Below are 11,407 nucleotides of genomic sequence, written 5' to 3' on the forward strand. Positions count from 1 at the left end.
CTACTTCTTTCTCCTCAGCTTCCTTTGCTTCTTCTGACTTGGTGGAACAGGCAAAGAACATCAAAAACAAGCCAGTAGTATTGCTTGACCCTGAGCAGGTGATTCACTTTGAGGAGGAGGAGGAGGAGAAAGTACAAGGACGAGGAGGACGGGGAGAGGAGGAGGGTGGGAGGGGCTGGATGGATGGATATGGAAAAGAATGAGGCAACGAGCCACTAGAGCAGGAGGGAGGAGCGAGGAGCGAGGAGCGAGGAGCGAGGAGCGAGGAGCGAGGAGGGAGGAGGGAGGAGGGAGGTCTCTGATGCAGTCGAAGAACATGGTGGAAGCACTCAAGAAAGAGATTGAAGCTTTGAGAGCAGGTGAATTGAACCATCCCCTGTACCCCCTTTCTTTGCTCTGCTCTGCTCTGCTCTGCTCTGCTCTGCTCTGCTCTGCTCTGCTCTGCTCTGCTCTGCTCTGCTCTGCTCTGCTCTGCTCCGCTCTGCTCTGCTCCGCTCTGCTCCGCTCCTCTCCTCGCGTCCCTTCTCCTGTCCTGTTCTGTCCTGTCTTCTCTCTCTCACACATCCATCAGAGAACAGAGCTCTCAAGAATGCTTTGAATTCCGGCGACGTGGAATCAGCTAGGCAGCTTGCTATGAGCGCTCCCGAGGAATTCTTCAAGAGGTCTTTCCTCCTCGTCTCTCCCCTCCATTTCTCCCCTCCATCCTCACTCATTCTCCTCCCACCCCTGCTTCTCTCCTCCATTCTTCCACTCCTCCTCTTCTCTTGTCCTCCTCTCCTCCTCTCCTCCTCTCCTCCTCCTCTCCTTGCCTCTTTCTCACCAGCTCCCTCAGGTATGCCATGGGCGAGCGGCAGCAGAGCGCTCCTCGTCCCGCCACTCAGTCTTCTCTCCCTACTGTCATAGAGCGTCGCAGTGCCAGCACAGGCCGCGTGCGGGGAGGAAGGCGGGAGGAGGAGGAGGAGGAGGAAGAGAGGGCGAAGTATGCAGGGAGGAAGAAGGATATCTTCTTGCCGCACGTCAACGTCAGGCAGCGATCCCCTCCCTCCTCCCCCGAGCCGCAGCGTCCCACCAAGAGCGCATGGGAGGAGGCGACTCGCTCCTCCGCAGGGAAGCCGCGGGCGTTGCAGCATGAGGTCCCCTTGTCCTCGTCCTCATCCTCGTTCTCCTCCTCATCCTCCTCCTCCTCGTTCTCCTCCTTTTCCTCCTCCTCCTCCTCCTCCTCGTCCTGGTCTTCCTCATTCTCCTCCTGCTTCTCCTAGTTCTCCTCTGTGTCCTATGTGTGCTTTCTCGTTCTCCTCTGTGTCCTATGTGTGCTTTCTCGTCTCTAGTTTTGCTTTTCTTTGACTTCTCGTTCATTCTTCGTTTCCTCCTTGCGGTATGCTGACTCCCTCCATGCAGAGAATCGTCCGCCCTCCCAGCAAGACTCGAGGTGCAAGGAGGGCAGGAGGAGGAGGAGGAGGAGTAGGAGGAGGAGGATTGATCTCAGAGGGCATGCAGCCCCAGCGGGGGCAGGAGAAGAGCAGGAGGGAGCAAGAAGCTCTGAGGGACCTTGAGCGCCTCACCAAGTTCAGCTACTTCGACACCTCGCCGAGCCGGAGGAGGAGGAGGAGGAGGAGGAGGATACGGTGAGTGAGCATGACAGGAGGGGCTGAATGCTTGAAATCTGACGCATCTGTGCAGGCTTGTTCGCCTCAGCCCCCTCCCACCATCTCCAGACCTCTAACCGGACGGAGTTTCCTCACTCCTCCTACGACCAGGACCTTCCTCGGTCCTCGGGGAGACCTCCTTCAGTCCCCCGATCCCGCGGGTCTGCAGAGCAGGAGGGGGAGAGGAGCAGTAGGAAGGAGCAGGAGGCTGGCAGACAGGTAGAGGGTCGCCTTCGCCTCCGCACTTGAGCTCATGCGCTGGCACAGGAGCATGCTTCCTCCTTGCTGGGATGGAGTAACAACCACAACAGCCGGCTTGCAGCAGCAAGTACATCAGTCACTCCCTCCTCCTGCTCCTCCTCCTGCTTCTCCTGCTCCTCCTGTTCTTTCTGTCCTCGTTTGCTGTCCTCCTGCCCTCTTCCTGAGTTCTCTTCCTCTAATGTCTGTTGCAGTTGCTGCATCCACCGCGACCAGGGTAAAGTTGTCGAACATGGGTTCTGAAGGCAACGGAGAGCAGCTTCACGAGGTCTCCTCCCCTTTCCTCCTCCTTCTGCTCCTGCTCCTGCTCCTGCTCCTGCTCCTGCTCCTGCTCCTGCTTCACCCACCTCCTTGCCTCTCTGCCTCCTCCTTCAGCTGTTCTATTCTTGCCTCCTTCGTCCTTCTCTTCCTCTCCCCCGCACATCACCTTACTTCTTTCTCCCCCTTGCACACTTTGTTCCTCCTCCCCTTCGGCAACCTGACAACTGGGCAGGGGAGGCGGCAAGACTTCCCTTCCTCGTCCTCGTCCTCCCATGCTCATCCTGTCCATCACAGCATCGCGCAGCCGTCGGATCACCGCATGGATCAGATGTAAACATCCTCCTCCTCCTCCCTCCCTCTTGTCTCCTCCCCTCTGCCCCGTCTCTTCTGTACCCCTGCGTTCTCCTCACTCCTCTTCCTTCTTTCGTATCTCCTCCGACGTCGCCTGCTGTGTCTCACGGACTGTCAGGACGAACCGAAGCAGCGACATGTCACAGGAGTGGAGGAGGAGGAAGGAGAACGTGAAGCGAAGGGAGAAATCTCCTGCTGTGGCTGGGTACCGACATTCTGCCTCCTCTCCCTTCCTGCTCCCCAAGAAATGCTTTCATACCTCTTCCGTTTCTACTCCCTCCCTCCCTCCTCTCCCCTGCCTCCCTCCTCCCTCCTGCCACCTGCCACCTCCTCCCCCTTCCTCTGAGTCTCCTAATCTTCTCTAAATCCTTTCAAGGCGAAAGGGTTCTCCCTACCGCAGCCCACAAACTCGCGGCGAATCACCCAAGTGAGAAACGCTGAGCGTCCTCCTCTCCCTCCTCTCCCTTTCTCCTCGCTCCTCTTCTTCCTCTCCCTCTCTCCTGTGACAATCTCTTCTCCTTTCATCTCCGTGCACCGCCGTTCTCGCTCAGCCACGTCCAATCTTTCTCTGCTCCTTCTGCTCCTGCTCCTGCTCCCTCCTGCTCCTGCTCCTGCTCCCCTCCTGCTCCTGCTCCTGCTCCTGCTCCTGCTCCTGCTCCTGCTCCTGCTCCTGCTCCTGCTTCATTTCTCCGCTGCTTCTCACCGGAGCTCCTGAAGGTCGCGCGGATCCTCCCACTCGTGGAGCAGAGACAGGCCTGGCTGGGACTCGTCGGTGGACTCGAACGCAAGGTAGTCAGCATAGCTATGTGTTTGAGCCTCTCATGCTGCGAGCAGGGGCAACTTGATCTTAGGGGGAGGAGGAGGGGGAGGGGGAGGAGGGGGAGGGGGAGGAGGCAAGAAGAGTCAGGAGGGAACGTCCTATGAGGCTCTCATGCGCGACCTTGAGGAGAGCCGGCGAAGAGCCGAGGTACGACGAGGGAGGGAGGGAGGGAGAGGGAGGGAGAGGGAGGGAGAGGGAGGGAGGAAGGGGGAGGGAGAGGGAGGGAGGAAGGGGGAGGGAGAGGGAGGGAGGGAGAGGGAGGGAGAAAGGAGTGAGACTGACGGCGAACAGATTGCTCGCAAGCAGATCATGCAGAGGAAGCAGCAATGGGAAAACGACTTCTTCAGATGAGGTGGACAAGAATAGACAAGGAGGAGGGTGTAAATGAGCGTCGAAAGTAATTCAATGCAGCAAGATAAAGAAAATCTACAACTCTCTCAGCATCACTCCTCGAAAATTCCTCTCAGTCTGTCATGGTGTATGCTGTTGCCCGGCCTACCAGTGCGAAGAGATGTTGTGGCTTCTTAGATCTTCTTCTGTCCGATAGCAGACGCCGCCTCTGTCGCAACGACCTTGGAGGAGGAGTACTGGGCCACGTCGATGCCTGCTAGACTGTCAGACTTCCGTCCGATCCTCCAGCATCTCATCCTCTCCCCCCCTTCGACCTCCAATCCTCTACCTCTCCTCCTCCCTCTCCTTCACGTCCTCGGCCTCTGTCCTCCCCTTCTTTCCTCTCCTCTTCCCTCCCCTCCCCTCCTCCCCTGCTCTGCTCCCCTCACCTTGCGCCTTATCAGCCTCGATCTGCTTGAGGATCCATGGTGCAGTCTTGGTCAACCCGTCCTTGAGAGAGATACCAGGAGCCCATCCAATAACCTGCGACGCTGCCTGTCAGCCCTAGCGCCGTCCACACATCCCTCCACTCCTCCTCCTGCTCCTCCTCCTGCTCTCCCCTTCCTCCCAAGTCCTCCTCCTGACCCCCGCCCTACCCCATCCCCCCCGATCTTTCCTCTGAGCCACCGCCTCTTCTCACCTTCTTGATGAGATCGTTATTGCTGTTACGTCCGCGCACTCCCTCAGGTCCGGGGATGTGGTTGATGGGCAGCTTCCCCTGACGGACTCCAAGAGACGCAGCGATGTCCATGGCCATGTCCGCCATGTCGTTCATCGAGACCATCTCGTCGGATCCTAGCAACACGGTCAGGAGGAGGAGGTGGAGGTGGAGGTGGAGGATGGAGAGAGAGGAGGAAAGGGCTGGGGTGGGAGAGCACGAGGACGATCAAAGGACAGGCCAGCAACCAACTTACCGACGTTGAGGGGCTCCTTGTAGTCGGAAGCCATCACGCGGTACAATCCCTCAACAGCATCGTCGATGTAGCAGAAGCTTCTTGTCTGCTTGCCATCTCCCCACATCTCGAACTCCTACATCCCCCAGATTCACTACTCCGCGACTGTACCCTCCTCCTCTCCTCACCTTCGGAGCAGTAAGCGCCTTACGCAAGAAGGCAGCTGGCGCCTTCTCGCGTCCTCCCTTCCAGGTTCCGTGAGGACCTGAGGAGCATCAGACAAGGCTCAGGTCGAGACTGAGCTGTGCTCACCGTAGATGTTGTGGAAGCGCACGACACGGAACTGGATCTCGGGGTTGTCGACGCCGTACCACCTGCAGCATTCCTCCGAGGCAAGTTTCTCAAGGCCGTAGGCATCCTTCGCCATCAGTCAGCCGAGGTGCAGGAGGCGAACTGCGTCCTCGTGGAGTCGCAGACGAAGTTCACCTGGGGATGAGCTGGCCAGGCGTCCTCCTCACGGAGACCAGGGTTTGCCGGATCCAACTGCTTGTGCTCAGGGTAGATGCAGGCGCTGAGCTCCAGGGTCAGCACAGGAAGCAAGGAGACTGTGGAGCATGCCTGGAGGTGTACAAGAAACGCTTCACACCATTCTGACGAGCAGCCTCGACCATGTTGAAGCTGATCATGGTGTTGTTGTACAAGATGCGGGAGTGGTTGGATTGGATGAAGCCCATTCCTCCCTGCCTCTCGTCAGCCATGGCGCGCGAACCATCACACGTCTCATCTCACCATGTCTGCGGCAAGGTTGAACACGTAGTCAACGTTCTTGGTGACCTTGAGGCAGTTCTGAAGATCGCGGAGGTCCACCTCGTGGAACTCGTCGCAGAACTCGTGCTGAGGGTGAGGAACGCGCCCGTCAGCTCTCTTGAACGCATGTACTGAGGTAGCGATACCTCTTCGAAGTACTCCTGCTTCTTCCAGTCGGCACCGATGACCGTGTACCCATCCTTCTTGAGCCGAACTCCGAGGTGGGCCTAAAACACAGTTAGCACGTTTGCTTCCGCAAGCAAGAAACAACAGCAGCGCTAAACGTCTCCGATACACAACATAACTCATGGCCATTTCATAAAATTCTTCGGAACCAAGACAGGAGCATACAGACAGTGCGCAAGAATCCAGGGAAGGAGAGCAGCAGCAGCGACAACTGGTTTGCACAGTTCACGAGTGGGATCCTCACCCCGATGAAGCCTCCGGCTCCGCAAACTAGAACGCGGATTCCGCGTCCGTTGGACATGTCGATGGGCATCTTGTAAAGACTAGAAGGGACTTGAGCTGCTTGGGCTTCTATTCGATCTCTTGTACTCTTCCAACGCGAAGCTGGAGGAGCAGGGAGGACGAGGAGGAGGATTGGTCCTGCAGGGGCCGCAGGTATGGTGGGTGGGGTTCACTGATCGCGGGTAGGGGGTGGATAAAAAGGCAGGTATTGTACATAGATAGAGTATTTCCTAAGTGGATCAAAAGGAAAAATAGCGTACAGGACTTGATGGAAGTGGTCTTCCTGTGTTGGTAGGTAGGGTACTGATATACCTGGGAGGTGGGGTAATTTGTGGGGCTGGCCAGCAAGGCGAAGGCTCAACAGACGGAATGCGCAGGTAGGGGTGACGTGGAGTGGGTAGGGGTGGGTTAATGCTGGGGTTTTATGAATACACTAGGGGTATCTCCTCTGTTGCTTATGCACTACCCGTGATATTATCTACAAAATATGAGGTCAGATTGGGGTACTTTGTATAACATGATATCAAACTACGGGTGCTTGGATCTGAGTGATACACACTGCAAGGGTGGTGTTCTTGTGAAGGGGGTGATACAACATGAAGATGGCGGCAGGGAAAGAGAGGGGTAGGGTCGTCGATCTAAGCGTCAGCTAAGTGTAGTCCCGTGAGACGGTTCGTATGAAGCAAACAGTTGGGATTTTCGAACATATTCTGAATATTTACTTTCTGATTTCGTATATTGACCGACATTTAACCCAAAGTTTGGTTTCTTTGGATGTTCCAAATGCTCCATCGGATTTTCACCATCATCAGTACTCCATCATATTGTCTACCCCTCCTAATTCCCTTTGATCAAGCTTCTACCCCATGGTGGGTGATATGAAAATTCAAGTACGGGTGTGCTTTCGTTGAAGTTTTTCGAAATTACTGGGGTGGGTAGGTATCACTTGGTCACAAACAAACGGCGGGGGTCTTGTAACTAGCCTTCTATCCATTGACCCCTACGCCCCTTCCAGGTACCCCTGCATTCGACCAATAACCACCCACCCAAGTCATATTTCGTTATCTGTTTCACCCACCCACGGCCTCGAATCTTTGATCAGCACCCCCCACCCCCCCCTCCATATCACGTGCGGTCACCTTCAGTCTCCTGCGGCCGCCGGCCCCCACCGGGCGGGCCGAGGTGGCATTGCATACGGAACCAATGTAACGGATTGTAACGTCCATTCGGTCATTCACTTATTACACCCGCTGCGCCCTTCTCCGAGGGGAAGATACCGACAATGGGGGGTGATATACCCCAAAATAGGTACCATTAATAGTTTACTTATCACATTTTGTAGGATTTTGTTTTCCATTAACACCAAATGACGAACGTATTACTACTTACTATTACTATTTTAAAGTTTTCCCAAAGAGGTTTGTAGTTTCACTACCCCCTGATATCCCAGGAATGACCCCCAGAATTGACTATCCACTGTAGTACCCCACCCACCGCCTGGGAGAATATTTCTTTGTGACCTTCATCCCTACTGTACCCCTGTACCCCTACCTGAAAGCTGAAGTCACCTCCGTATCTCCGTACCCACTCTTTTCAGTCTTCATGATCGACAAAGGACCGGTACTAGGTATCACCCCTACTATAATCCACCCCCTGACCCCGAGTTGTATCATTTTTATTTGTTCTTTGACTACCCCCACTTCACATAAGTTTTTCCGGGGTACCTATGCTTATAGTATCACCGGTGGTCCTTGAAAGAGTATCTCGCTGAGTTCCTAAAATGCTTCCCGAAGATGAAGATGAAACCGCAGCACTCCCTTCCATGATCTCCTCCCATGATCTCCTCCCATGATCTCCTCCCATTCTTCTTACGTCAAAACATATCATGTTGCTCTGATCAACAGCTTGTTCCTGTCGCCTGTAAATCTATGAATGCTGCTCCATTCTGCTTATAACCTCTTATGCGACATTTTACCCCACCTCGATTTTCTTGGTTCGAATACTCTGTGTTTTGTTCCCCCCCTATCATATGATCTTTCCTTTGCTCATCGATTGTATTTCAGCCATCTTTTTTGTTTTGCTTGCCGACCTAATCCCTCTGCTTACCTGAGAAGCATGTAATCGATTTGACTGTCGCCATTTCTTCTCAGGATCTTGTTCAAGCTCAAAAGCTACAAACTGAACAACTCACCCAATACTTCTTCCTTGTAAGAAGTCTTAAAACTTCTTTGGAGCCAAATTGCTCTTTAGCATCGATCTTCAACTCTACTCTTTACCGCTCGTTTCCTGCTCAGAAAGAGACAGTGAGAGAGGGGAGCAGCAGGGGCTGTAAAACATGCAGGATGGATCTGAAGACAACAATCTTCCCAACGATGTGAGCATATTTCGAACCTCCCCCGTTATTCGATTGGTTTATTCCGTTTTCAGAGCTGGAGATGGAAGTTCCAGTTCTCGAGGAGGTGAGAGCCTTGTTGGTTTGTGTTGCCTTCTCACCCTTGTTGTCAGCGAGAACTGGAAAACGATGGAGCAGGAGGTGAACGTGATAAAACCTAAGCCGCGAATGTTGCCCAAGGACCCCGAAGAGACGAAAGGGGCCGGGAGCATGAAGATCGTGCGCCCCGCTGCGCTCGGAATGTCGGCAAAGAGCTTCAAGACGGAGAGTTTAAAGGAGTTGGTGGAGGAAGAATGCGAGCAGGACCAGCCTGTCAAGAACAAGGGCAAGAAGATTCAATCTTCATTGGATGCCGTGGGGGAGTGGGAGTACACCCAGGAGGTTCCTGGAGGGGGCGATAACAAGAGTCTTCTGAGCCACCTGGAACGTCTGGAGGAGGAACCCAAGGCACACAGCAGCCCTTCGTCGCCGTCGTCAAGGTGCGAGAGGGAAGAGGAATGGAGAGCGGGTTGGAGGGCAGCAAAAAGCAGGGTTGGAAGGGGAAGGGGGACAAGAGGGGAGGAGAAGGAGAGGAGAACCTCGCTGACTGTAAGGGAGCAGGTCAGACTACAACAAGGCGATGGGTGTGGGGATCATGCGGGGATACTGGAAGGCGCAGTGATGTGGATGTCTGAAGGGTTAATGTGTCATGGGAGGATGCTGGTGAAGGTGCTGATTTTTTTGTCTTTGGGAAGGAAAGAGTTGTCTGTACTTTACGTGAGGGAGGTAGCATAGCTGGAGAGAACATTATGAAGAGAGCAACTGTCGCAGCCAGAGTCTCGGATCGCGAGTATGTCAATTGGTCAATGTTGCACAACCTTGAACTCTTGCAAGGACTCGTGCTGCTAGAGGAACGAGGAGGAGGGTCTGGGTACCTGAGCACAAGGCTGTCAGTGTGTAGAGGGAACCACAATGGCTGTGAGACCTTGGTTGGAGAGGGCGAAGGGGAGTAGCCACTGCCTAGTCCTGCGAGAGATTTAAGGCGTGAAGTATGAAGGAGGACAGAGGGAGGGAGACGTGAGGTGACGAGGGAGGGAGGGAGGGAGGGAGGGAGGGAGGGAGGGAGGGAGGGAGGGAGGGAGGAGGGAAGGACTGAGGATAGGAAAGCCGACGAGGATGTCTGGACCTTGTGCAAGGAGTCGAGGGCGGGCGCTGGGCAGGCGGAAGAAAGAATTCTTCTGCTTCGAACGAACGTGTTCCAGCTGGCCCGACAAGAGCTCGGCTTCTTTGCGCAGCCGGCCCCCGGACTGCGCGAGGAACTCGAAGGAGGGGGAGGAGGGGGAGGAGTGGGAGGAGGTTGGGCGCGAGAGGAGTGATCTTCTGAAGCTTGCTCGCACAGCAGCTGCGCGAGAGGATGGGTCGTTCAAGCTCCTCATGAACTCCAGCGCATCATGGAAGCGCAAGTCCTCCTGCCCCTTTCTCCCTCTTGCTCCTGCTCCTGCTCCTGCTCCTGCTCCTGCTCCTGCTCCTGCTCCTGTGCCCCTGCCCCCGTCCGCAACCCCCTCGATCGCTTCTTGCACGCACAAGGGGACACCGTACTTGGCCATTGCCCTGCTCATAGAGACATCAGAGGAGGAGATGTCTTGCAGGTCCAGCGCAGTCGCAGTTTCCTCCTCCTCCTCCTGACTCCACAAGGAGCTGGTGGAGGATACGTGCGAGGTGGAGCGAGTGAGGAGGTTGGTCACGGAGAAGAGTGTAGGGTTGAATACCCCACTCGTCCTCCGCAGAGCTCGCAGCCCTTCTTTCCTCATGCACAGCAGCCTCGTACCCGCCGTGCAGAAGAGGGAAGGGAAGGAGGAGAGGGAAGGAGAAGTGGCCTCATCGCCAGCAGGAGATGGGCTGAGGAAGAGCAACCGACCAGCGTTGATACGCAGGGAGTAGCCGCGAGAGGACAGGAGGACGGATCCCCGCATCACAAGCACGAGAGCATCCTCGGTCTCCTTCTCCTGCTCCTCCTGCTCCTCCTGCAAGACTTGCTCTAGCTGCCCGCCCTCCTCCAGTTCAAGAATCTTCACTGTCCTCGGCGCGAAGTTACCCCGAGCGAGGAGCTTGAGGAGAACATTTGCCTGCTCCCTCTCCGGTACCTGATAGATCGCACGCTGAACCTCCCCGTCCATTCCCGTCCACGCAAGGCAGGAGTACCGCAATCGCTGCTGCTGCTGCTGCTGACGCTTCCCTCTCTTCTCAGGGTTTTGTAGTCTCTTCATGTCCCGTTCCTTGCTCAGTCGTTCAACTCTCGCCCTCGCCGCATGCTGCCGCCATGCTCCCTGCAGCATCAGGGCGTGGGATCTCAGCCATTCTGTTCCTGTTGGAGCTTCAGACGATATGAGAAAGTTTGGGAAAGGGAGAAGGAGGAGGTTGAGAAAGGAGAAGGGGGAGGGAGGAGAACCGGGAGGGAGGAGAGACAGGAGGAGAAGGAGGAGGAAGGAGGAGAAGGAGGAGAGGGAGGAGAGGGAGGAGAGGGAGGAGAAGGAGGAGAAGGAGGAGAAGAAGGAGAGCTCACGAGCAGCCTGGCGCTTGTCTAGGATGCTCCATACGTCAATATCAACGATATCAGTCAGGAAAGAGGATGGAACCCTTTTAGCTGCTCCTGCTCCTGCTCCTCCTCCTCTTGACTTCTCCGCGCTGGGTAGCGCGTAGACGTTTTGCTGTCCGACCACGAGGATGCAGAGCTGTCGCTGCGACGAGGAGCCTAGGAGAAGAAGGGCGTAGCAGAAGTCGACTACACCCTCCTCCTCATGGCGATACAGCATGTTTCCCTCCTCCATATCCCACTCCACGATCCCAATGGCGCTAGAGTAGCTTGCAAGCTTTGAGCCGTCCGGTGAGCAGCGGACGATGACGGGCTGGTGATTACAGTGAGGGAGAGGGAGAGGGAGAGGGAGAGGGAGAGGGAGAGGGAGAGGAGAGGAGAGGAGAGGAGAGGAGAGGAGAGGAGAGGAGAGGAGAGGAGAGGAGAGGAGAGGAGGAAGGGAGGACGAGGAGAAGAGAGGAGAGGAGAGGAGAGGAGAGGAGAGGAGAGGAGAGGAGGGAGGGACGGGAGGGGAGGGGAGGGAGGGGAGGAGGACGAGGACGAGGAGAC

General features: G+C 55.7%; 3 protein-coding genes across 3 annotated transcripts in view; 1 reads left to right on the forward strand and 2 right to left on the reverse strand.

The window, feature by feature from the left end:
* Positions 1-598, forward strand: part of GUITHDRAFT_65041 (hypothetical protein) — a gene marked incomplete at both ends in the record, with an annotated part of 5,209 nt that extends 4,611 nt beyond the window's left edge. The window contains 2 exons of the mRNA XM_005839379.1: positions 51-98; positions 314-598. Of these exons, the coding sequence (XP_005839436.1) occupies positions 51-98; positions 314-598 (333 nt within the window). The remainder of the gene's footprint in view (positions 1-50; positions 99-313) is intronic.
* A 3,262-nt stretch (positions 599-3,860) lies between these two features.
* GUITHDRAFT_157063 (hypothetical protein) lies at positions 3,861-5,913 on the reverse strand (the record flags this gene model as incomplete). The annotated part of the gene is made up of 11 exons (XM_005839380.1): positions 3,861-3,940; positions 4,116-4,209; positions 4,367-4,521; positions 4,641-4,755; positions 4,808-4,884; positions 4,932-5,037; positions 5,106-5,190; positions 5,238-5,359; positions 5,409-5,513; positions 5,573-5,653; positions 5,857-5,913. The coding sequence occupies 11 exons, from the start codon at positions 5,911-5,913 to the stop codon at positions 3,861-3,863; spliced, it is 1,077 nt and encodes a 358-aa protein (XP_005839437.1).
* A 2,979-nt stretch (positions 5,914-8,892) lies between these two features.
* GUITHDRAFT_133546 (hypothetical protein) overlaps positions 8,893-11,407 on the reverse strand; it is a gene marked incomplete at both ends in the record, with an annotated part of 5,708 nt that continues 3,193 nt past the window's right edge. The window contains 4 exons of the mRNA XM_005839381.1: positions 8,893-8,956; positions 9,201-9,291; positions 9,452-10,630; positions 10,829-11,171. Of these exons, the coding sequence (XP_005839438.1) occupies positions 8,893-8,956; positions 9,201-9,291; positions 9,452-10,630; positions 10,829-11,171 (1,677 nt within the window). The remainder of the gene's footprint in view (positions 8,957-9,200; positions 9,292-9,451; positions 10,631-10,828; positions 11,172-11,407) is intronic.

This window comes from Guillardia theta (genome assembly GCF_000315625.1).
Source record: "Guillardia theta CCMP2712 unplaced genomic scaffold GUITHscaffold_8, whole genome shotgun sequence".
Classification (NCBI taxonomy): domain Eukaryota; class Cryptophyceae; order Pyrenomonadales; family Geminigeraceae; genus Guillardia; species Guillardia theta.